This window comes from Netta rufina (genome assembly GCF_964035555.1).
Source record: "Netta rufina genome assembly, chromosome: 8".
Lineage (NCBI taxonomy): Eukaryota > Metazoa > Chordata > Aves > Anseriformes > Anatidae > Netta > Netta rufina.
In genome coordinates, this window is record NC_140131.1 from 2814935 (window position 1) to 2840796 (window position 25862).

Genomic DNA, 25862 nt, shown 5'->3' on the forward strand with positions numbered 1-25862 from the left:
AAGGCACAGTATTCTGCCCTGTTTATTTGTTCACAAAGACACTTTGAGAAAGTACGTGGTTTAAAGAAATGATTGTTAATATTTAAACTATCACAATGTTTACATAATGAGTTAACTGTTTAGGCAGCATGCATGCATTGACTATTTTATGCAAATTCGCTGGAAAGTTTCTGAGTAGTTTTACTTTGAACATATACTCTCTCAGATGATTGAAGGTCTGATGACTTCAAGAGCTGTTGTCAAGGAGTAAGTGATCCATGTGATGTGCATCACCTAAAAATGACTTGACTACGGCTACAGCTCTGCCCTTGTGGCAGTTGCTACAATTCACTGGTTTAATGTTGTCCGGAGCACCACTCCAGGGGATGCTGAAGATATGCTCTGCGGTGCTAAGATGACCTAATAAAAATGTGGTTTGCAATCTCATACACACACACACACACACACAAAAAAAAAAAAAAAAAAAGAAAAAAAAAAAAAAGAAACCTGGCAGAGAGAGATGTTTTATTAACTCCCAGCCATTGTGAGCAGTAGGCTTGGACACTGTGACCCACTCAGCAAGCACACGTCTCAGTTTCTCAGTGACTTTCACTGGTATCTGTAGTACCTGGCTGTGATTCCTGCACTGAGGAGCTGTAGTTGGAAATAGTAAAGCTTTCTGTCCTGTGTAGGTCAGCTGCATGTTGTGGTCTGTGTCCACAGACACAGGAAGGAGTGCAGGTAAAGACATCAGCATTGCCTGAGTGGGTTGAGGGTGTGTACTGAGTGATTGCCGCAGTCAGACTCTTACCCCTTCAGAAGAGGAAAGGCGCTTCTATAAACATTCACAGCAGTTTTTACTGCCATAAAATCTTGTCAGTGCACTGGGTGGAAATGAAGGGGTTGCTGCTGGAACAGAGGAGAAGCCCAAAAGCCTGGCTGGAAAGAACTGAATTGTTTTTCACATAAAGTCTTGCTGTCTAGGAAACCAGGGATCTGTTACTTGATAGTGGTAACAGGTTTCCTTGGTCTATCCTATTGGATGCTTACAGGTGCTTTGGCTAGCTCTGGGGGCACAAAATCCAGCTCTTCTAGCTTTAGAAGAACACGACTTCGGGTGTGCCATCCTCCTTTCTCTCCCACCCCAGGGCAAAAATTCTTTATTTCAATCTTTGTCTACGGTTCTTTGTAACCAAAATATTTTGGGGGACAGAGGAATCCATCCGTTAAGTGAATAGTTCCATAGTATTGGAAAAGGTAAATAAGTTTTTTTTGTTGGACTGAAAAAAATATAGAATGTTATTTTTCAACCTTAGGGCATCAGTTGCTGTATGCTAGACTGATGACAGCAATGACCACAAGCATCTCTGAAGCCATTTCTGGCTTAGAACGAATTTAAGTTTTTGAAATGCAAATGTTTGGCTAAGGATTGTGCAGATCGCATTGTTCAGGTCTCAGGAAGTATAGCCTAGTGAGAAAAATACTTTCCAGCTTTTTCACCTCCCTTTCATTATTCAGTGCTAGCACGTCCATGCATATGCCATGCCTGTTTATCCTTCTGTGTTAATTTTAGTAACAGGGCAGGATATGAACAATTAATTCTAGATGTGACCCCAGCACTACTTCAGGAACTGACTTAAGAGTTTGTATTGTAAGGGCGCTGTGGCTGTGGCCATATGTGTGGGTAAATATAGACACAGTGCCATTTGGTATCCAAAAATTTGTTAGTCAAAGAGGTCTGATCTTGTCAGCAACAGCAGACAGACTGTTTACTAACAAGTGCTCTTAAGCTCTGCATTGTTCTGAAGGGCCCGATCCTGTTTATAGAGATGCTTTGGGAAGATGCTCATTTTAGTTGGTGTCAGAAACTCAAATGTTTTCCAGCGTGCTCAGGACCTCAGGCTTCATGCAGTCCTACCTGAAGCTGATGTGTTGGTTTTCAGGGTATTAATATTCTCTGCTGCCAGCCAATTCCTGCTTCAGCAGAACCGCTGGCTTTCCATCCCCGCGTTATTGTTGGTTTAAGCTTGGCACTACAATTGCACGTTTTATGATGCCCATAATTGGGCATTGATAATGCTTCCCTGGACATCACCCAGCATGGCTTTATAATTGAACAGAGTCACACTGTACTACAGGAATACTGGCTGTTGGATTGTTACCCAGCTACAGCGGACAGTGACTGGAAATACTGTTTGCACAGAGCAGTTCATGCTTTGAGATGCCCCACGCTGATAATACTGGGCTTGTTCTGCAATTCTGCTTCTGGGTTTGGGATCAAAAAATGCTAACAGTGCACTTGCAATACTTTGTTTTTAGGTATCACAAATTGGGAACTGGCTTTAATCCCAACACTTTAGACAAACAGAAGGAGAGGCAAAAGGGGCTCCCGAAACAGGTTTTTGAGTCCGATGAAGCTCCAGATGGCAACAGTTACCAGGACGAACAAGTAATGTACCTTTGAAACATTGCTACATAAAACCTGATTTATAGTTGCATTTTAAAAGTGCAGTCCCTTTCCCATTATGAGTTGCTTTTAATTTGTTGAATCCCAGGATGACCTTAAGCGACGTTCAATGTCGATTGATGACACTCCCCGGGGCAGCTGGGCATGCAGTATTTTTGATCTGAAGAACTCCCTTCCAGACGCACTTCTCCCAAACCTACTGGACCGAACCCCAAACGAAGAGATCGACCACCACAATGAAGATCAGAGGAAGTCCAATAGGCATAAGGAGCTTTTTGCACTACACCCAGCACCAGATGAGGTATTTTTGTATGGATGTGGGTGAGATTAAAAAAGTGGAGGATATAGGGAATGTGAAATCTGTCAGTCTGCAATTTATTTCAAGGAGTTAAGACCATCTCTGCTTAATTTCCATGAGAACCTTTGCTATTTTGCTGGAGTCATGTTTTTTTCAGCATGCTGTCTTGCCATACATACGACATTCTGAAGATTTTACTTTACAGTTATCTAGTCCCCTATAACAAAGAAACATTAGGGGAATTTTAACATATTCATAGCTGCTGGAGAATGCCATACACTGGTAAACCTCAGATTAGATTGGTGCTAGGGTATTAAGAGAAAAAAAATGATGAATGTACTTGCTTCATAATGGTATTAGTGGTTTTTACAGGTCTCGTGTCTAAATGGCTGTTCCTGTGACAAATTTCAGGAGGAGCCTATAGAACGACTTAGTGTCCCCGAAGTACCCAAAGAACACTTTGGCCAAAGACTCCTGGTGAAGTGTTTGTCCCTTAAGTAAGTATCACTCCAACAAACAGCTGTGTTACATGAATGGAGAATTTAAATCTGCTGTTGTATCCACATGCACCTGGAAATACTCTGCTGCCTTGTTTATTACGCTTAAAGCGATGTAACTTTGTTTACTTTAGTCATAGGCTTAAAGGTTAATTCTGTAAAGGGTAACTTACAAGGCAGTGTGCATCAGACTCAGTTTATCTTCAACACTTCCTTTATATTGGTGTGATGTAGAAAGTATTTACCTTCCTGGGCATTTTTTTGCATTCTATTTCAGTGAGTCTGTAGCTATACCTGTCCCATATCACAGGGCTCTGCAATTGACCAGCCATTGGTGTTCAGCTCTAAGAAGGATATTTAAGTGGGGCAAAAAAAAATAAAAAAAATGCTTGAGCCTTAAAACATAAGACTAACGCTTTACAACGTAAGCAAACCAAAGATTTGCCAAAGTTTAGGCTCAACAACCTTGACTGTGTCCCTTTAAGAGTGAGGACTTTATATACTTAGCCAGCATTAACTGGAGGAATAGAGACCTGTTAAACAAGTTTAATGAAGTGAAGCTCCTGAATATAGGGTTACCTGCAGCTGGTTCATTGCCTATAACTCTTCTCTAATAACACAAGGTAAAATTTTACTGTTATTCCCTTGGAGAAATAAAGTACAAAACTGATTTTCCACACTGCTGTATTCATCTTCTGTGTCCTCAGTTAGGTCAACCCTTCTTATTAGAGAGCTCCAGTTAGACTACATTGCGGCTCATAACTGAGATATATGTGTGGGACATAGCTCCTACTCATAGAGTACTCCAGGACCTAATATAGCCGTAGAGATGAACTGATTTTGCAGCTTTTTATGAACTGGAACAACATAATATGCAGTAGCAGTGGAGCTTCATCTCCAAAGAATGGTGTCTTTAGCATAAATAAGTTAAATTCTGGAAATTAATAATTTCTGCTATTTGAGCACCTCTTGCTGACTCTAAATTTATAGCAAATCTGCCAAGTACGTGCTTATTTGTGTACCACAATAATCTCTGAAACTTTATTGTTTTAATAGCTAGCATCCAAGATTGTGCTATCGTAATGGCACAAAAAGAAGTATGTGGCCTCGTCCCCAGGGAATTTTTCAGTCTAAGGAGAAATGTGGGTAAAATAGAAAGATTACCTTTCTATTTCAGACGACCTAAGCAGGGTCATTTTCAGGTTAATCTCACCTTTGTTGCAGAACTAGAGAAAATACCTGTTGGCTGATGTGGTCCTGTGTGTTGCTCTGCCTGGTGGCAGAAAGAGTTCCAGGCTGAAAATCTCAGACCTGGATGCCAGGCGCTGGGAGATGCCGCCAGGGATCAGGCATTAGTTGCATGGAGAAGCTATGCAGTTGGGAGAATAGCATTTCAGTCCCTGCTCATTTTTTTTATTTTTATTTTTTTAATTTCTTCAGCATCCCAGGTGAGTGTACAATGAGTTTAGTGCAATTTGGTAAGTTAGAGATTTATTTTTTTTTTTGAAACTGGTTCAGATAGTACAAATACTTGGATGCCTTTAGGCCAAAGGTACAGTGGCACTGAGTAAAAGGTTTCGTTCTATAGTCTGTCTGGGATGGATGCCATATCCATTGCACTGTGTGATGTTCTGGTTTACGTGAAAAACTTCCTTGATAAAAATTACTCTGAAAAACTGACATCTTCCTGAAAGTTTTTGAGATACTGGTATTTGCTGACAAATAGTGAAAAGCAGAAAAATGACACAATAACTGTCGCCAGCTCTCCAGAAGAAGGAGCTTTCTTGTCAGTAATGCCAAGAGGAGCAGTTGGCTATTTAGCCATACCAGCACGTGAGCTGTAGTATGTTAGCACACAGCACAGCTTCTCGAGGTAATCGGAGGAGGCAAGCACTACAGCTATCCCAAGTAATAATTTCCCTTCATTAAGGAAGCTCTTAGGTTGTTCTGTTCAGCTTTCAAGCAACACTAGTAGAGGATAAAAGAATTTATAGATGTTGGGATTAAATTCCCAGGACATAAAACATGCCTTCCTGTTTGGTCAATTAGTTAAAATTTTAGAAAGGTGTGTCCTGGTGGAAAGGAGTAGAGGCAATGCAGAGGAACCAGGACAGGCGAAAAGTGAGGTCTCACTCCCACTTTTCTAGCAGGTGGAAACCTTTAGGTTGGCTCACCTATTTCTGACATTTCAGCTAAGAGTGGTCAGCTCTCACCTTACCCAGAAAGGATTTGGGGAACGGTTTGGTTATTTTTTTTTTTCTAACAAAATGCAAGTCAAGTGATTTTATCTATTTCTTTCTATCAAGATTCGAGATAGAAATTGAGCCCATTTTTGCAAGTTTGGCTTTGTATGATGTTAAAGAAAAGAAAAAGGTAGGTTGTTTTATTACCTTACATTTCAATGGAAACATTACAAACCTATGTTGAAGAAAAATGGAGGGGATTAATTCTGAAAAGAAACTATTAAGAAGACAGTGACATAATTAGTGGTTGGAAGAATGATGAAGGAATTCCATGAACCTTCTTATGTGTTCTTCCGCTTAGTAACATAGTTGAAATATAACCACTTTTCTAAAAATATTATTTAATATGTGAGTGCCTGAAATAAGACTGTATATATTTTCCAATCTGGGCTTTCAAAAATGTTTTCCCCAGAGAGAACTTAATCTAAATAAAAGGTTTCAGTAAGTTTTTCTTCTGTTTAAGACTTTCTTCCTCTCTTCTTTGTGATTCAGCGTGGTTTGTGACCGAGTAACATTTTAATACATGCTAAAGTCAAAATAAAGCTGAGCAGTCTCTTCAATATCTAAGTTATGAGGAATGCAAAATTCATTTATTCTCCTATTTATGTTCTGTATTTAACATCTGAAGGCTCTTAGTTTTCCTAATTCAAGATATCTCCAACATTTTTCTCTCTACTATTGCTAATATGCATTTTGACATTTATCTCTTTAAGACTTGAATTTAATGCATTGAGTTTTAAATTGTATGGATGAGAGTATGCAGAATATTATGTGAACTTTGTTTAATATTTAAATCACATTTCATAAGCCAATTTTATCATCTTGTGAATACATTTTTTTCTCTCACGTAGTCAGTTCTTTAGTGACCTCTGGTGTTGACAACCAGCTCACGTTCATTTTGGCTTTGAAGCCTTGATACAGTAGAGGATTTTGTGTTTCAGCATAAAAAGCTCACTATTTCCTCCCAGATGCATTTTTTTCTTTTATTTTTTCTTGTTTTTTTTTTTTTTTAATCTTTTTTTTTTTTTTCTCTGTGAAGGATCTTAAAGATCATTTACTATTTCAATACTTTGATACTTTCAATTTAGATAGCAATTGTATTTTCTAGTCCTGTAACTACCTTACAGGAGGTAGACAAAACTTTACAAGCAGAGCCTATTATTTGCTCCGCTTCTTTTCTCTTTTGCTACTGTTCTGCTTTTATTTCCTAATGAAGAGGTAATTATTTTTTATTTTTATGCCTGGATTTGAAAGGAAGCACTGTTGGTGGGGTTTCTTCTGCATGCATTTTGAAGTCGTCTGTTATGTTTGTGAAGATTTCAAGGAACATACAATGTATAACTAGTGCTTGAAGCTAACAAACTTCTTCCTTAGATTTCAGAAAATTTCTACTTTGATTTAAATTCTGAACAAATGAAGGGAATGCTTCGTCCACATGTCCCCCCTGCTGCTATATCCACACTGGCCAGATCTGCCATATTTTCTATCACTTACCCTTCTCAAGATGTCTTTCTGGTAATAAAGGTAAGAAATGCTGGAGAAATTTTAATTTCTGTTGTCTCTTCTATTTAAAATAAAATAAAACCAAGTGTGGCTGGCTATCCAACTTATTTACACTTGGAGAGCAGCATTGTATTTTCAAAAATATAAACATTGGAACCTCAAATTTTGTTTTGTTTCAAATATTCTCATTTGGTACATTAAGTTCTTTTGTAATGTTCAGTGGAGGTATACATTGTTATTATTGAAAAACTGAAAAAATAAAGCACAGATGTTTGCTTGATACAGAGTGTTTTTCTGGGTTTTGACCTTGGCTTTGGTGAAACAATGTGCTGACTTCCTAAAATTAGGGATAAGTGAGTGATTCAAAAATACATCTTGATCTGAATCTCATTTCAAAAATGATATATGCCTCTAAGCCAGATGTTCAAATGTCTTTACACATTTAAATTGCTAACAGAGTGAGATCTATAACTGAAATTAAATGCTACATTGGTCACTCCTGGAATAAAGTATACAAAGATGGAAGTTTTCTTTCATTTGCTTGAAAGAGCACACAAATGTTACTAGTTTATTTTGGCACTTGAATCAATTTTTTTGGCCAGTCTCTGCATAAATATTATCCTGTTGTAAAAAGGGGATTTCAATACATACTTTCAGTTCACAGGCAGTGGTTACATTGCCTCCTAGTAAAGTTTTTTGAGAATGTTGTTGACTCTGTTTTGTGCAAGTTCTTCATGTACTGCATTTTAGATGAGGAGTAAGCTTCTGAAAATGAATTTGGGCTTTCTGGCATTACAGAATAGTCCCAGGTGAGAAAAAGGCTTTCAGAGTTTTGGGGCGTAATCTGTTCTCCATTTCTTGTGCAAGTCTCTGAGTCCCTTCTAAAAGCCAAGTTCTCCCCGTGTACACATATTCACTCTTCTGATTTGCACAAGATATGAGGAGAAGATAACGCCGTGTTTCTGAGATGGGGATCTGGCCAAAGGAGCTTGTGACTGCACATCAGTGCTTGTCAAACCAGTGATCCAAGAGGAGCTGGTAGAGATTTGCTTAGGTGGTTTTTTGATTTGATGATGAAAAGGATAAAGTCAGGGATAAAGAAAACAGATGCATAGCATGCCTTACCAGGTGAATTTTTGCATGGGACTTGCTGTTGTTACTCACTATGCATCCATTTTTCAGACAGCTGCTATTGCTAGCATAAACTCATCAGGGAGTGCAAGATTTGATGGGAAGTAGTCTTGTTCTTTATAATGTGTATCTTGTAGCTGTACTAATTGATGAGTATGAATGACACTTTATAAGCATGGGAGAAGATTAAAGATTTTCTAGTTTAAAAACAGCATGTGCATTGTAGTAGGCATGCAGTGGAGGGACAGGATGCTTCTAAAAGAAACAGTCTTTGTGTTTGTGATAGGGGGAGAAGTATTTCAGAAACAAATATCTACTCTGTGGTTAAATGTATTTTAAAAATTATTATCCATTATTTGGTTTGAAAACATGCTGATTTAAAATACTGCTGGTTTAGCTGAACACAACTGAGACACTGTCATGTGCTGCTGCAATAGCTCCTCAATAAGCAGATCAGAAATAGGAATAGTCTTCTGAAAATGATGCTGTTGAAGACAATGTAAGCTGTCGATAAAACCTTAAAAATGAGCTGAAAGTGGCTCTAGAACATGGGAAACCAAAGTGAATTGGTATATGTTCCCTTTGAACCTATATTTCACACTTGTGATCCAATTATAGCTGGAGATCTGGGAACTTAATGGCTCTAACAAATTGAGTGTAGTGGTTGTTCCTGACTCACAAAGGGAAATCAAGTGTCAATTCTTTTGAAAGAATGTTTTTCCTTCCTAGTGTTTGTTTAATTTAACAATCCTTGCTGGATACATGTCCTTATAATGGTTCATTTTCCCTTCTCAGCTTGAAAAAGTATTACAGCAGGGAGATATTGGGGAATGTGCAGAGCCTTACATGATTTTTAAAGAGTCTGATGCAGCAAAGGTAAGATTTTTTGAAGTTTAAATTTGGCTATGAGCATTTTAAGGCATTTTGTTACTAACAAATTAAGGAGTGAGATAACTTTCTTTCACCTTGGACTCAACAGTCATTGATATTGTTCCTGTTGTTAAAATGATCTGTATTTAATTAAGAAGCTAGTCAAATTCTAAAGGCCAAAGAAGAGTCAAAGAGCCTTGAATCTTGATGCCTTATGGGGGGAGAGTAGTTAAAGGTCATCAGTTTTTGTAGCTGACAGGGGAGACATGGTGGTGAGCATCAAGCTCAGTCATCTGTAATTCCCTGTCCCAAAGGATCAGCTGTGCGCTTATGGCTGGGTCAAGTGGAGGCAGCCTTTGATGTGAATTTGCAGTAAAATTTCAACTTGTCCATTGCATCTGCAGCTTAACTCCATCATGGTGCCTCTCCCTTGCTCTAGAAGGGTTACAAGCTGATGAAATATGTTAACAGGACATTCTTCATCAAGTCTGGTTTTCAATCGCAATGCATTTCTGATTCTTTTTTTTTCACTGTTTTCTCCTGATTTTTCTTTTTGCTAATATTGTAAAGCAAGACCATACTCAACAGCAGGATAAAGCTGCTATTTTTACACGTAGTAAGGGTAGATGAAAAAATTATATTTTAGTGTTTTTGTTTGTTTGTTTGTTTTGTTTTGTTTTTTCATTATCAATCTCCTTTAACTCTTGTCTTCAGCAATTTGCACACCATCCTCTAGAGTGCAGTGGATGGCATGGGCCTGCCCCCAGAATGCTCCAAAGTTGTGCTTCCTAAAGTTCTAACGTATTTTTAGCTGAAGAAGCTAACATTTTTTATTAATCTCTGTCTCTACATCACTGCACCAAAATGTGAAAAATGGCTATCTTCCACCTGAAGTGTTTAGATAACGGAAGTAAAAACCCCTGTGTTTTCTGGGATTGACAAGTTGGAATGTGCTTATGTGAAATTTCGGAGTTGGATTTGCAGGATGCTTAGGAATGTAGGTTAAAAGGTTGATTTTGCAAGGTCTCCTTCGCAGCAAGGTGCACAAGCGTGTGCTGAACATGCGAGAAGAATGCAAGTAGCAGAGCTGTCTGCTATCCAGCTCCCTGTCTGTGGACTTTTTAAAGGACTGAATTATGGCAAAGTCCTTTCATATCCTCTTTTTCTCAATAACATGGGTATGATACTGCTTCTTTGAGGAATGTTTTCTGCTTCCCATGCAATTCCAGATGATCCAAGCAGCTGATTAAGAGGCCATTTCAGACCTCACGGAGTAAAATTCAGTTTTACTTGAAAGAGCAGTGAGCCAGATGTGCTCACTGGGATTTGACAGGCTGCTCAGGAAGCTGAAGAGCAGAAAGTTGGCTGCTCTGACTGTGAGGCTGTCCTGTACCTGCTACTGTTGGCCTGACGGCAGTGTTGTAAAGCAGAAGTCTGTTTGTATAACAGTGATCTTCCTTCAGAAGGCATGGTTGAAGCACAAAATCATTTCGAGTTAGAACAGATGCCATTGTTACGTAGCAATTTTGCTAACTGAACCTTTGTTTGTATTCCTCTCTTTTTAATGGTCTGGGTTTAAACTTTCTTCACAGAATAAAGAAAAGTTGGAAAAACTGAAATGCCAGGCAGAACAGTTTTGCCAAAGACTAGGCAAATACCGCATGCCGTTTGCCTGGACAGCCATTCATTTAATGAACATTGTGAGTAGCGCTGGAAGTTTGGAAAGAGATTCCACGGAAGTAGAAGTTGGCACAGGAGGTACAGTATTATGGCACCTGCAGAAGGGAGTGCGGTCAAATCCAGAGTATACTGAAGCCTTGCTTCATGCACTCTGTCTGCTGTTGCTCCCTTTATCACTTCCCCTCCCCTGCTCTAGGCCTTCTGATAGTCTTGGGTCGTGGTTGAAATAAAACAGAAAAGTCCATCATAACAAATGGATTTATCTTTCAAGGATTTTACAAGCAAACCATCTGTTATATTATTTAAAACCAGGCTTCTAACTGAGAGAGTGTTACAGGCTGATGAACATTTTCCAAAGGAGTGGATTAATCTTTGTGAACCACACGGCTCATCTGAAACTGCTCTTCAGCATCCCCAAAACTGCCAACTTCATCATCTTTCAGAGCAAGAGAAATACATAAATCTCCACATGATAAAGACTTTTATAATAGCAGTAAGGCACTGGGGTGAGGTTGCTGTGAGAGGAGCAGAAGTAGTCAGCTGTGCTTCATAGCCTCCTGATGCCTCAGGAGTGTGATTGTCTTAGCATAACCACCTCTTCTATCACGCTTATTGCATAATTTCCAAAGGCAGCAGCTATCTTCTTGTGTAGAAAATCTTGCTTGGAACAGAGGTAGACTCTTGGACAATTGTTTTTCTTTTTTAATATCTCTCCCTTTTTATTTTTTGTTTTTTTTTGAAGAACGCAAAGGATCGTGGTCGGAGAGACGGAATTCCAGTATTGTTGGGAGGCGTTCGTTAGAGAGAACCACAAGTGGTGACGAGGCTTGCAATTTGACCAGTTTTAGACCAGCTACTCTGACAGTGACAAACTTCTTTAAACAGGTATTGTATGAAGCTACTTAATTAGGAAGTTGCTTCTTGGGCAGAGTTATTTTTTAGGTTAGCATGTACCAAAAAGTATTCCAGATACTTGCCCTAGTCTAGGAGTTGCATATCCTCTGTCATGATGTTCACTTGACTCCTTTGGTTTCATTGGGCAATAGAAAATCCCCTTAAACCATCAGGAGGCTCAGAAACAGTTTCATCAATGTGATTTGTGCTTGGCATCAGTTCCCTGAACACATCCAGTGATGCCCAAGAAAACAAAGCATTTCTCATGCCTTTTTTGCTGAGTGGCAGCTCTCCTGAGCCAGAGCTTGGGATTTCCCTGAGAATCATTGGAAAACATGATTAAACAGAATAAAATTTGTAGTTAAGCTTAGAAAATGGTTTCAGTTCATTAATTTTTTCTAAGGTTTGCTTAATGCCACATCTGGTTAAGGAAAATTATTATTTGAATGTCACCTTTGTGTATAAAATGGATTTAATAGTGTACAACCAGATATTTTTTGGACTGATTCCTTGATCACTGGGAATACAAAAATGTGTATTCTATATATTGCAAGTTGACTAAGCTCTCTTTTTTCTGATTGTTTTGGTTGCCTGCCAATTTCACTGTGGGTAGCCATCCAAAGTCTGCTCTTAAATTCAGTGGTGTAAAGGAGAAATGTCATCCAGGGCATGAAGTTATACTGGTGAAAATCATGTAAATGGAAGGTGACTCCTGCCTCTTCTGCTCAGTGTTTTCAAGAAACTCAGTATGACTGAAATTGGGGTTTGCAAATGTTATCTTTGGGGTCTCAGTGACACCGAACAGTACAGGAAATACCTTTTACTTGGGGTGTTAAAATCTAGTTATGTCTTGTACTTACCAAAAACTTAGAAAGTGAGGGGAAAAAAAGTATTACAGTATTGCTAATGTAGCTATTCCATTCATTGGCCTTGTTCTGCAGCCCTTTTTGTAATACACACCAGTTTAAATGTGGCCATTAAATAAGTAATGATCTACAGAAGCATATGTATATTTACTTTGTTCTCTCTGGACTGCCTTGAGACTGTTTTATTAATCTATTATTTAAAAATCGCTACATGTTGATTTAAGATTTTTAATTTTTTAATTCTTCTTACCTTTTATTTTTTATCTTCCCTTCCTTTAGTGTCTTTGAGTACAATTAACTGAATACTACTGAGCATTTTTATCCTTCCATTTGCTTTTTCTTTCATATTGGGTTTTATTACCTTTATAATCAGGAATTTTCTACTTTTGGATAGCTAAAAGGTGGCAAAGTGACATTTTCTATACTGTTATAACAAAATTTTGAGCTACTAGAATGTGGCACAAGGAAGATTGACAGCAAACTCCTTCCAGTTCCCACTGTTCATTAACACTCCTCTTGACAAGTAAGACTCTTTTAGACTTGTACCAAAGAAAAGGCAGGGGAAAAGGAAGGAGGATCACAATGTGAATGATGGATATTTTTTCAAGCCATTACACTTGCTAAAAAATGGATATTTTGGGGAAATCTTTTAACAACCATTCTCAGTTTTAAAAAAGATAATATTGATGAGGAGACAAAAGGTTTTCACTGAAAAGTTCCTGCAGCTGTCACGATGATTAATAAGATAAAAAGGAAAGGAAAAGGGATGGAGAAATTAACTGTAATTTAGCATGTTAATGTTAACACCTCGTTCTGGGAAGGTACATTTTGATGTCAGAGGAGACTACAGTATCAGATGGTTTATTCATGCTCTTGCAGCCCTCAAGGATTGTGTAGATAATCATTTTCTTCCTGACTCCCAACAGGAGGGTGATCGCCTGAGCGATGAGGATTTGTACAAGTTCCTTGCTGATATGAGACGGCCGTCATCAGTATTACGGAGATTGAGACCCATTACAGGTATTGAACAAGATCTTTCTGGCTTATGCACATTAAGGTTGTTAAGTTAGTCCTTCCTAAATGCCACCCAATTCTTATAAGCAAGTAGATGAAAGAAAACCTGGGAAGTTGTCAATGGCAATCCTAGAAGTGGCATTTTGGCAGTTTATTTCACTGACGTTCACATGCAGCTTTGCCACACTGAGTAGCATCTGTGAGAAGAGGATACAAATCCCAAAGCCTTAAACCCATCAGGGACTGAGGAGCTTCTGTTTCCCTGAGTAAAACACTACTCTCCAGCTGAGGGGAGGTCTCTCTGCTGGCTATCACTTGGTTAGTTGGAACAGACTTCATCTCTATTTGAGAAAGAAAAATAGAAACACCAGCATGCCAGCATTGAAACATCACCAGTCCCTGACCTATGCTATTTCTGACAATATTTACTTAACCTGCTCTTGAAAATCTCCATTGACAGCAATTCTACTGCTTCTGTAGAATTCTCTCTCCCAGCACTCCTCTGTCTCTCTGGTGAGATGAGGTATTAAGAAAACTTTCTAAAATTATGTTTCTGAAAAGTAACCTGATTATGGCCTGTCCTGCCCTCAGGGCAGTTATCACAACCTTTCTGGTACCTGAATGCTGTTACTAGTTCCCTTTTACTCACATCCATTTTGTAGTAGACTAAGCAGGCAGGGTTTTTTTTCATCCCTTTGATAAAGGTTGTGATTTTAAAATTGCTTGTGGTTTTCTTACTCTGTTCCAGAGCTTCTTTAATCTATCCATGCTTTTCTTCAAGCATGGTGCTCTTTATCAGGGTACACTTTTCTTCTGAGACCTCCTCTGTACCAAGCAGAGCAGAGGAATTTGTCTCCAGTGTCTTACACATGAAACTGCACTAATATATCCTAGGATGAGTTGTACTCAGTTATCCATGTGGGTCCTTTCCAGCTCAGAATATTCTGTGATTCTGTAATGGTTGTAGCTTTCTTCTGGACATTGGCCTTTTGTCACTGTTGTCAAACAGCACTTTTCTACAGAACCGATCCATACCTTTTTTTTTTTTTTTTTTTTAACATGTCTGTATGAATGGTGTCTTCCTAATGCAAGCCCTTCACTCTTTATTGAGTTTCACCTTCATCATTTGATGCCGTTTCTCTACTTCTTCTGTCCTCCAAATTTTTACAAATGTTTTAACCTCAGTGATATCCACCAGTGTGTGTTGTCAGTACTGTCAGTTGACTTGCTAAGGAAAATATTCAAAAATCTCGTTGCAGATTAGGTTTCAGCAACTTCTGATACACCCTTTCAGTTTGATGGGCAAGATTCTTGATGAGATTTTGAATATTGTTTTTAGTGCTAGTTGGGTTAGTAGCATTATGTAGACTGTATTCCCCAGCCTGCCTATGAGAACAGCATTTGAGATTTAAGATACCTCTTTTCTGCTGGTTCTTATTAGCTGGTAATCTGATCATCCTAGATATCAGCTTCATTCACTGTTACTTGTTTTTAAAAAAATCCATATTGGCTGTAATTTATCACTTGTTTATTTATGAAATTAATATATAAGATATTTACCTAAAGAAACAAAGCACGAACAAGCTTTATTGATGTATATTTAATTTATATTTATTATAATTAAACTATTTTCTTCTTACAGCTCAATTAAAGATAGACATATCTCCAGCGCCAGAGAATCCCCATTACTGTCTAACTCCAGAGTTGCTGCAAGTCAAACTTTACCCAGACAGCAGAGTTAGACCTACAAGAGAAATCCTGGAGTTTCCTGCCAGGGATGTCTACGTTCCAAATACCACGTACAGGTTAGTTTTGAAATACATCTCACATTTCAGGGCCTGAGAGTGGCAGGTCCAAAAATTCCTATCTTATCATCTGGTTTGTTGCAAAACTTGCTGCATCAGTAGATGTGCTGTGCCAGAGAGACAGAAAGGGTCCAGACTGACATAGCAGAAAATTCACAGTTCTCTAGGGATGAACATGGTTGTGTAAAACTTGGCTATGAACAGGGACACGAGAGAGGTTTCTCTATCTTGCAAAATTCAAAGTGGAATTTGGTTGAATTCTCTTTGGATTTGCCTAGGTTTTAAATTTTGTCTGTGTGCTAAAGCCAGTATTCTCCTACCAGTTTTACTGCTTTCTGGTACTTTAAATGGCTTATTTTTGTCTTTACACTGGGGGATAAAAATGAAGAAGATGCATAATCCCTTTCATATTTCCATTCTGATTTAAAGGCAATTTCCTTGTTTACAATGCTTTAAAAAAAAACTATGAAGATCTGGAAGAATATTTTTTTAAGCATTTCAGAAAACAATAACTTTTCAATAACTAAGTGTAGGCAGAGAGCAGATTTCTTTTCATGATTTTTTCTCTATTAATTTAAAGCTCTTCCACAGTATCATTGAAGATAATACACTTCTGAATGGTGTTGTCTTCATCTTCAGTTGAGTAATTTCACCATCTTACTCACAAGATCAGTTACTTCTTGTCATAAAAACTGGATAAATACAGACCGGATTCTTAGAAAACAAAGCTTACAAGAAAGAGTTTATTCAAGTTCCGCATCTCATGTCTTTTTGGAAGATTTATTTATTTATTTACAGTAGAGGTTCAACAGGTAATTAAACACCACAAAATACACCAGCACAAATAAGCAGCACTGTGTGTTCTCTTCTTTGTGATAAATCCATAAGAAGTAACAGTATTTTAGCAGCTTCTTTGTGATTAGCACATTCAATTCACAGTTGTTTCACTCTGACAAATTACAAGTTAAGACCACTTTTTGGATGGTTGCAAATGTAGAGATAAAAAAAAAATCTGTACTGTACAAGGGTTATACAAAATATACAAGTCAATATGACTCAATATAACTGCAGAATTGAGGTCTTTGTCAATAAACACTTCTGCAGCAAGCCACCTGCAAGCACGTCAACAGTCCTACTGCCTCAGAGGCAGATGAAGTTAACCAAATGTGAATGTGTCCTCAGGAGCAGGACCAGCACTGTCCTGTCGCATGGGTTTTGCCTATAGGGTTCATCGGATGGCACCATTGACTCCATTGGAGTTGCCCCCAGGCGCAGTTACTCAGCTGTTCTCTATTTGAAAGGTGTTTGGTCGTGTGCTCACTTGGTGTTTCCTTTCATTTCTCAGTGAGCTATACTAAAAGGTCACAAAGGGGTGGGTCTAAATCCGTTCCAGATGAGAAGAAATGATCTCTTACTCATTTCAGAAAGCTTTGAAGCTTAGCCCTTAAGTTTCAGTTTGTAAACACAGTTCTTAACCTATTCTTTGAAGTGTGATATCTAAAAGATTAGGTCGGTGCTCCGGCTTACTTGATGTGTGTGTACACATCTACAGCTGCGTGAGTACAGTGCTTCAGCAAAGATCAGCCTGACCTACATCACTGAAAGTTTGTTTGGAAATACACAGATCCCTAAAATGGGGAGTTACTCATCTTTTGTTTGCCCACAGAAACATTCCACAACAATAACATGAACCAAACAACAAATCAGTCACTTTATGAAACAGAATTTCTTATTTTTCCTACAAATTAATACCTAAATGTCTTCTGTAGCATTTTGCCAGCCCTTTATGTTTGCTGAAACACTTTTCCTGTTCCCTCCTACACAACCCAGAGACAAATGCAACAGCCTGAAAACCCTTTCCCCCAAGCAATATTATCTAATACATGAATAGGCAGCCAATTCCTAGGTATTAGGGTTTGATCCTGGGGAGGTAAAACCCTACTTAACTTATAGCAGGTTGACATTTGGGCTAGGGTGAAGGAAAATACTCACCAAACATGTGGTAAGACCATCACATATGCCTCAGGGTTTATGTCATTGGAGAATACACCATACAGTGTATGGATTTGGATATGCACCTGTTACTAAGCATAACACGAATTTCTCTGATGTAGCAGTGTTCAGTGTATATGTTCTGAATTCACGTGCGTCAGGTTAAGCATTCAGTCAAAGCTTTTTAGATCTGTCGGGTGTATCATTATTTTGGTTGACTTGAGCAAGTAGTATCTTCCTTTTTTAGGCTTCCAGTATAAGCCTTTTCTTCTGTCTAGTCTTCCTTTTGACCTTGGTGCGACGTATTTCCCATTAAGATTGGTTTCCTCGCATTCGCTGTGCCACCAGCCTCCTAAGAAAAAAGATTGTAACGTCAGTTGTACCCTATTGTGCTCAGTTTCTGAGTGCAGAGTTTCTGTTTGCAACACAAATCTTCTTTAGTCCAGTTCCAGCAAAAGTGACAATTATCCTGTATACCCAAATGAAATGTTGCTTGCACATAAACCCACTTACACTTGCCACTTGAAGGCCACCACACAAATGTTGTGCTACCTGTTACTGTCAGCTTCACATAAAAGTGGTGCTGCACAGAAAACAGCATGCACAAATGCTGCCCCTGAATTGGGACACTTGGGAGGTTACCTCTACGCTTTCAGGTTTCCTGAGACCCTGCCCAGCAGATTCCTGATTTCCCAATGCTTTTCTCAAGTAGAAACAGGCAAATCTCCACATCTGGAGGCTGAAGAGCCTTTGGTAAACAAATTATTATTTTTTTATTGGCCCATGTCCTTAACCACGAGCTAGAACTGTGAGCCCAGTTCTGCTGGCAAAGGCCTGGCCATGACCATTGTGCTAAATATGAAAGTCTAGCACTTTGGAAGTCATTGCCCATCTGCTTTGTGGTCATTAGAGCTGCGTAACATGCTCAGCATTGTTTCAGACATCAACAATGTTCAAGCTACAAATGACATGCACAAAATGTTTGCTGCACTAAGTAGGTGCCTGGCGGGCAGTTCTGTATCCTGTAGTTTTATGTTTAATTGTTTTTTGCACTGGTTGCTTTTTGCTATAAAGTGACAAAACATAAAAGCTTCATTAAAATCAAAGAATGTAGGAACCCTTTCATTGCATTATCATTAAAGAGAACTGTCTTCAGCCTCTCTTCTTTCTTCCTCTTTTGAGAGTGATTGTAGCATAGTGTTGACAAACAACTAAAATCTGTCTTTGAATGATGGTGAGTTTCCCTTCTGAACTTTTGGCTTGTAGCCAAAATAGAGCCAAGAGTCAGTTTGTCTTTTCTTTTTTTTTGCAAGAAGGGTTGAAACAATCCAACCTAGGCTGCCCTACTGGAGCAGGCCTCGGAAGAGGACCTGCCCTTTACTTTAGAGCCCAAGAGTTTGTCTCAGCTGATGCTGCTGATTCTGTTTCTAATGCTGGTCATTTACACAGCCTCACCACACTTTAGTTTTGCCTTCTATAAAACACAAAGATGATGCCTCGTTGTAGGACCCAACAAAAAAAAAAAACATCTCCTGTTCTTTTCTGCAAGGACAAAGATGCTGCTACCCTCCCTGTTTGTTTCTAAAGTCAAGCAAATACTGGTAACCACCCACTAAAGCATGCTACTGTCCTTCACTTAACAAGGAAACAGCCACTTTAGTGTACCCGGCTGACATACTGATACCTAGGTAGTTTTCTGGGCAGTTGAAGTTGTTTATCACGGCCATGTCATGGTCTGCAGTTGAGAACCGCAGCTCTGTCTGCTCGGGTAGCGCGTTGGGGATGCTCCCAGAGATCCGTGAAAGCTGAAGCGTGTAGTCTGTCTCTGGGCCTCCCAGGTCGAATGCGTACTCGACGTAACGTTTATTATCTTTCCAGTCCTGCAGCTCGATCCGTAAGATGTAGTCCCCTTGTTGAGTAATGGAATAGGTCTTGTTCAGGCCCAGCCAGAATTCCTCTGCAAAGTCATAGCAAATAGATGCTGTGAATATGGAGCCTTTAAAAAAACATTGATCATGTTTTTCAGATATCTAACCCATACCTCATTCACCTTTACAATATCATCGTTTGAAAACATGTATTTAAGTAAACAGTGCAATGTGAGAATCAAGAAATGTCAGAGGTGAGGATTTGGGGACAGAAATTACCAGGCGGAGAGTTAGTGGGGGAAGGTGCTAAACTTTCCCTAAAAACCCATATCGCTCCCCCTGCTATTGAATTTGTTTTTACAGATAACCTGTGGTTGGTAGATGTGAAAATATAGTATTTAAAAGGATTTATTCATTGCTTTAATTAAATCAATAATATGAGCCTTGGGAACTGTTGATCTTTTCAGAGGTCTCCTGCTGCATTCTTTTTGTTTACCTCTTCCTAATTGCACACTGGTGATCAATAAAAGCCAGAGATATAAATGAACTGGAGCTTCTCCCACCTCTTGTGAAACTCTGGGTGGGAGCTCAAGACATTTAAAACATGCATGATTGGAACTGCGTGACAAATGAAGCAAATGACATACATAAAACCTAATTGCAAACGTTGTTTTTTAACAAAAGAGCTGCAAAACTAACCTGAGGTTTTGATACCCTTGTATACAGAGTGAATTTAACCTGAGCATTTTTCTTTTGCTGTAATTCTTGATTAATTGCTTCATAAATTATACTCATTAAGTAACTAATTATCAGAGCCACTGGTGTCAGTGCAGGATAGGTAATTGCCCCATGTAGAAATAGTACAGCTGAATCTGAATGCCATACATGCAGGTGGCATTTAAAGCAATAGAAGACAAGATGAGTAAAACACCCCACAAATTACAGGTGTGGAACAGTAGCCTGGTGTTTTCTCACCTTAGAGCATGCAGCACCAAACTGACCAGTACGGAGCTGAGCATTATGCCATCCTCTGACACTGGAAAGATGTGGCCTCATGTTGGTTTAGTGTATGGGAATTGGAGGCCAGTAAAGGGGCAACCATAGCATTCAATACGATCAGACACACTATGTGGGTAAAAGTCAACCTCAGTTGTGAGCTACTGTCCCAAAATGGTGATGTTTTCATCTCTGCTCTGCCTAGAAAGTCAAAATATTTTCTAAACCAAAGTAGAATCATTTCATTTTAAGAGAAAAACAAGGAAAATACTCTGGGTAGGAAGGCTGGTAGGCATCTCTTGGTAATAAAACTTCTTCAGAGTTGATGATTAACCCTTAAATGTGGGTGTTTCCTCAGCCTGGCCAGCCAGGTGAGGACATTGGCCACCACGTGGGGAGCTGGAGGTGGTTGTGTAAGGGAGCACCCACAGCTTCAGGTGCTCTTGAAAAAAAGAAAAAAAAACAACAGACAAATCAGGTGATGGTCCTAAGGGAAACGTGGTTGCAGAAAGTTTGAGAGAAAGTAGTGAAAGTACCTCAGTGCGGTAGTATTTTGTGTGTTACTTCAAAGCATTGTGGGGTGCTTTTGTAAATAATAAAATCTCAGTAGCTAAAATAGCATTCAGAATGCTCTGATTCAGACTTGATTCAGCAAAAGTTTCTAGACATGTTTGAAGAAGTGTCTTGGAGCATTTTACTGAATTATACTTTCTGATAAGTGCTTTCTAGTATTCCACTAATGAGGCAAGCTGCTTAGATTTGTTTGTAGATTTTGTCTGCTCCTATGTGAACACCTTTCTGGGAAAATTCAGCTTCTCAAATCAATTTATACAAAGCAAAGAAAACAGAAGAAGCATTTTTACCGTTGAGATCACCAAACCCCTTGACATAGGCGTCCCAGGTTTGGTTGAAATCCAGTGATCCATCCACTCGGTTCTGGATTACGGTCCAGGAAGTGCCTGCAGATGCAAAGAGGAAATAAGTCACAAACCTGGCTTAAGTATTTGAAGTACTGGGGAGAAAATTCAGCCCTACCAGCCCCTGACACACAGACGATGCTGCTGTGGCTGCCCTTCTGCTGCCTGCCTTTAGCTGGTGGTGTTTGACTGCTGGGAGCCCAACTCCAGACAAGGTTTGAAGTGTTGGAGGCCACAGCTGGCTAGGACGGCCGAGATCCTGCTCCTGCCCAGGTCATGACAACCTTGTTTAACAAATTTCAACAAATGTAAGCAAAGGAGGGTTTTGCACAGGGCAAGCCCATGCCGCTCTGTGTACACATCCAAACATATCCCATCGCCCTGTCACGTTTGCACCAGCGTGTTCCCAGCCAGCTGTGGCGAGGAGCTGCGCGGGGAAGCTGGAAAGGACAGAGCAGCACTGCAGGATGCCAAAATGGGGGAACAGTCCTCTGGCCAAACTACGTGTGGCCTCTAGACATTGGCAAAGGAAACAGCCAAATGGGTTTCTTACAAAGATAGAGCTTGGGTAGGTGCTTTACGTTTGGTTTGTGGTGGTTCTGTGCAGCCTCACCCAAACACGATGCAGGAATCCTGTCTCCAGGACTCACCTCTGGGTTGGTTTGATATACCTGAGTCATAAGCACCAATCCATGCTATCAAACAAAATTTTACTAAGGTGTTTAAATTTGCTTTAATTAGGAAATATTACTTCGTGGTTGCAATGTAGTGGACTTTATAATCTCCATTTTTATTCTTTATAACTAAAGGGGGTTTACCTTTTTAATATTAATATGCTTGATATTAATTGTATGCATATTGATAAGAATAGTATGAATATACTAAATATCACATGACTGGAAGTACTTTCCACAGTGTAAACAGCTAACTTAGAAGGAAAGCAGAGTTGTGGGGACTTTAGGAGAAAGGAAGGTGCTCAAAGCACATACAGAACAGTAAGAGAAGAGGATACACATGACATGATAAGTGATTGTGTACTTTGGGATGAGACACGGCTTTTTGGCTTATAGAAAACTACTTATTTGAGAATTGGACTGTTGCTAGCACAGCTGTCTTACCGAATTTTGTTTCACAGTAGACATCGAAAGCTTCTGAGCCATTAGGCTTAATAGTGTAAGTGCCACTGGTCTGAATGCCGCTGTTGTAAAGAGCAGTGCAGTCAGGAGCAGCACCTAGGAAAGCAAGCACCAGACAATTACAAACCCTCTTTTGGATGTGGTAAGTTTTAATTCAGCTTTGTGACTTGAATTATTCTATAGAGTAGCGCCAACACAAAACCTGGAACAATCTTTTTGGTCATTATCACAATAAAGGTCATGAAATGGGCAAATTGCTTTGGGCATGGTAGTAGCACTGCCACGTTGTATGTACGTTGGACCGCCTACATTTGGGTTTGGCAAGGTTTCAATTCAGATAATTTTGGAAAATTTGTAAGGCTTAAGACTGGACTCATAAATTTCCCAGTTAATGCTGTTTCCATCTCTGCAGTTCAGAAATGCATCTCAACTTTAAAGAAAGCTTTTCCAAATCATGAAATGAGCTGGAGTAAATTAGTTCTCGGTTCATGCTCTCTAAGACAGGCATCAGCAAGTGGCAGTAAAAGGACTGCCACATGGAGTGAATGGAGGCTGAAGATTGAGGCCAGGATTATGGCATTATTGGATGTTGTTTCCATGTGCCACCCCAGAGACAAGTATACATACAGCATGGCTAAACAGATTATGGCATTTTCCAAAGCAGAAAATCCAGCTCCTTCCAACAGCACTCTATGTAACATAAAAGCATTTTGCTTTTGGTCTCTGACTACTAAAAAACAAAAGCACTGTAGTGTGTAGCTGCAGCTAAGGCATATGGTCTCACCTTCATATTTGTATGTTACAGCTGTGGAGTTGCGCAGAAAAAAGGGGGTGGCCTCTGGTTCTGTGTGCTCCCCAGTGAAGGAGTTCTCTGCGAGTTCCTGGAGCTCGATGTGGTTCAGCTGGGAAGAAGCATAATTACAGACTGTTAATTTCCCAAGGCTCTGAAGTTATGAGGTTCATGTATCAAACTGAGCAATGTCATGCAGAGAGTAATTTTTTTATATGAATATAACCCTTTAAAATAGCCAACTTATGACATAAAAATAACTTGAGAACCACACTGGTGGATTTCAGGTGTATGTTTCTGCTCAGGTGTATGTATCTGCTCAGACAACATAGGATTCCTGAGGTGAGTAAGTGACCAGTTCTCACAAGGTACACCTTAATGGGTAAACAGACTTAACTTATTCCCTCAGGTGACATCACTTAGACGAATAATACCGAGATCTAAGAGCACAGAACCCACGGTTCCTTTTATAAAAGGCATTTTCCCTTTATAGCCTCCTCTTAGAATAAATTAATAAATTAAATATGGGCACGTCAGTTCTACCCAGCGTTGCGGTTACACGTGTTGAGCTGCAGCACATGGCTCCCTATTGAAGTGAATATTGGAAAAGAAGAAAGAGATGGAAAGTAATGATGCTTAGAAGACCAAGGGAACAAGAATAATAGGATAGATGATAATAATAATAAAGAAAAAGAAAAATAGCAGTCAGGAAATAGAGCAGCCTGGTACTGATCGACAGTGCTTTGGAGCTGCGGCCTCAGCCGTGTGCTCTAGCCACAGCCCCCAGCCTGGCAGCACAGCAATCTTTCACCCAAAAAGGTCCCTGTTTGTGGTCAAAATTGCTTATAGCCTCCTCTGCGCTCCCAAAACATCAAAGAGAGGGATGGCTGACCAGAATGAATGGTGGGACGTTAGCTCCTTCAGTGTTATGAGAGGCAACAGATTCAGAAAGGAGAGACGTGATGGTTACTGTACCTTGTCCTCCAGCTCCATGATCTGGTTGTGCTGTTTGTCGAGCTGTGCGTGCTGGTCCTCCACGATTTTGAGAAGCTGCTTGATGTGGTTGTCCTGCCGCTCCACAAAAGCCTGAGAACAGGAAGGGAGGGAGGGAGGTTGTGGTTAGGGGCAGCAAAAGGCCTTCCCAGGGGCACTTCCTCAGTAACTCATCACAGGGGCAGTTCTGGGAGGCACAAACCATTTAACAGTGCCTTTTCCATGGGACTTTGTGCTTTTCCTCTAAAGGTCCAAATTTCTTTGCCTCTGAAGTGGACACCCAGCCTTTTTGATCCTTTTTGGAGGCAAACTACGGGCAACTTCATAGACTTCTGTTGTTGCTATTTTCCTTATGTTTTCACGTAAAGTTTACATTCTGTGAAGCTGATCCTTGATTCAAACTAAAAATACAGCACTGACAAAAAAAAGACATGGTGCCCAGTGTTTAGGGTATTAGCTTGGGATTTGGAAGGTCAGGATTCAACTTTCTGCTGTGACATGAACATCCAGTGTTTTATGCTTTTGCAGAATACAGTTACTACTTCCTTTTCCATAGGAAACCTTGTACCCACCTACGTATTTCCATGTATTGGCATTAAGTCTATTAACACCTGCAAAAATTCTTTGGTCCTGGATGGTCCCCACAGGCACTACAAACGTCCCTCAGTTTAAACTTCTTGCTTCTGTGCTGAGCAGGCAGTTCCTGGTGCACTGATTTGTAGTGAGCTGATGACATAAGAAGCTATGGGCTTGGTAATCAAATAATTTTCCTGATTTTTTTCCCTTCATTATAATTACAGATTTTTTTAAAAACGCATTTGCAAAAACTGAAAACGATACAGAGCCTTATCACTTCACTATTTTCTCACTGATTTCACTGGGGAATTACACTGTAAAACAAACCACTTGTCAAATTACAACACTGATTCTTAGAAGGTTATTGCAGTGATTTATTTCTCAAAATACACGGTAGCACTACAGTGAGGGTGCAGGGAAAAGATGAGCATCTATTGTATAACTACCAATAATAGCATTACGATTTACTTTGGCTTTGTGTGTCAGGGGTTCTTACAGATTTACTTACTTTGAGTGAAGAAATTTCATTTGTCTCTTGCACTGTAGGCTGGGTAATGGCCAACTTAGTGACTTTGTCCTCCAGTCCCCACACCTTCTCCTGCAGCTGGATTTTGTTTTGTATGAGGTCTTCAATCTTCAAATTCATCTCCTGCGAGAGATTCTTTATCTCTTCGTTGTTGATTTGCAGTCTGGCAGTAGTTTGGCGGAGCAGTTCTTCTTCTTCTTTGATTTCACTGGTTTGCAGTGAGAGCTCATAAAAGGACTTATCAAAAATGTAAAGTTTTTGAAAAATGTCATTCATCTGCCCCTTTGTCTTATGCACGAAGTCTTTAAGACCGTGCCCAAGCTGGAGGAGTCCATTGGCTAAGATTCGTACATCATCTAGCATGGCAAATCTTGATTTTGTCTCAGGAGATGCAGCCGAATCAAGGGCAGAAAAGTCCTTCTCGGCTCTAGCTGAGAGAGCGAGTGGGGCAATGAATAGAAAGATAAGAATGATTTTCATGATTTCTGCTCCTGCTACACTTTGGTTGTTCAGGATGCAGAGACTTTTCCTAATAGTTTTCACTGTGTGACTGTTCTGTGTTGAAGAATTTAATCTATATATACTCCTCTTCATTTTAGAAGAGGCAGACCAGCGAGTTGATCATTAAACTGTGTGTATTTGAACGAATGTAACCCCTCTCGAATCTAGGTTGATACCTGGGAAACCTGAGAGCCGGGCACGTTGCTGATTAAGCTGCCTCTGAACTTTTCCATCTGCCAGACGCGCTGTTATAAAATGTTAATGATGATGTATGACGTGTTTTTGACACAAGGCTTTTTTAATAGATTAATTGTGGGTCA

The 25862-nt window shown here is 39.6% G+C and overlaps 2 protein-coding genes across 10 annotated transcripts in view; one reads left to right on the forward strand and one right to left on the reverse strand.

Moving 5' to 3' along the window:
• DOCK7 (dedicator of cytokinesis 7) overlaps positions 1 to 25862 on the forward strand; it is a gene marked incomplete at its 3' end in the record, with an annotated part of 97705 nt that overhangs the window by 22869 nt on the left and 48974 nt on the right. For all 9 annotated transcript variants that reach the window (XM_084290990.1, XM_084290993.1, XM_084290994.1 and 6 more), the window contains exons 5-14: positions 2299 to 2428; positions 2535 to 2747; positions 3156 to 3241; positions 5548 to 5614; positions 6859 to 7008; positions 8914 to 8994; positions 10581 to 10746; positions 11411 to 11553; positions 13355 to 13448; positions 15085 to 15247. In XM_084290990.1, coding sequence (XP_084147116.1) covers positions 2299 to 2428; positions 2535 to 2747; positions 3156 to 3241; positions 5548 to 5614; positions 6859 to 7008; positions 8914 to 8994; positions 10581 to 10746; positions 11411 to 11553; positions 13355 to 13448; positions 15085 to 15247 — 1293 coding nt within the window. The remainder of the gene's footprint in view (positions 1 to 2298; positions 2429 to 2534; positions 2748 to 3155; positions 3242 to 5547; positions 5615 to 6858; positions 7009 to 8913; positions 8995 to 10580; positions 10747 to 11410; positions 11554 to 13354; positions 13449 to 15084; positions 15248 to 25862) is intronic.
• On the reverse strand, positions 17410 to 25521 carry ANGPTL3 (angiopoietin like 3; the record flags this gene model as incomplete). The annotated part of the gene is made up of 7 exons (XM_084290998.1): positions 17410 to 17591; positions 18924 to 19196; positions 20967 to 21062; positions 22139 to 22252; positions 22941 to 23058; positions 23922 to 24032; positions 25024 to 25521. The coding sequence occupies 7 exons, from the start codon at positions 25519 to 25521 to the stop codon at positions 17410 to 17412; spliced, it is 1392 nt and encodes a 463-aa protein (XP_084147124.1).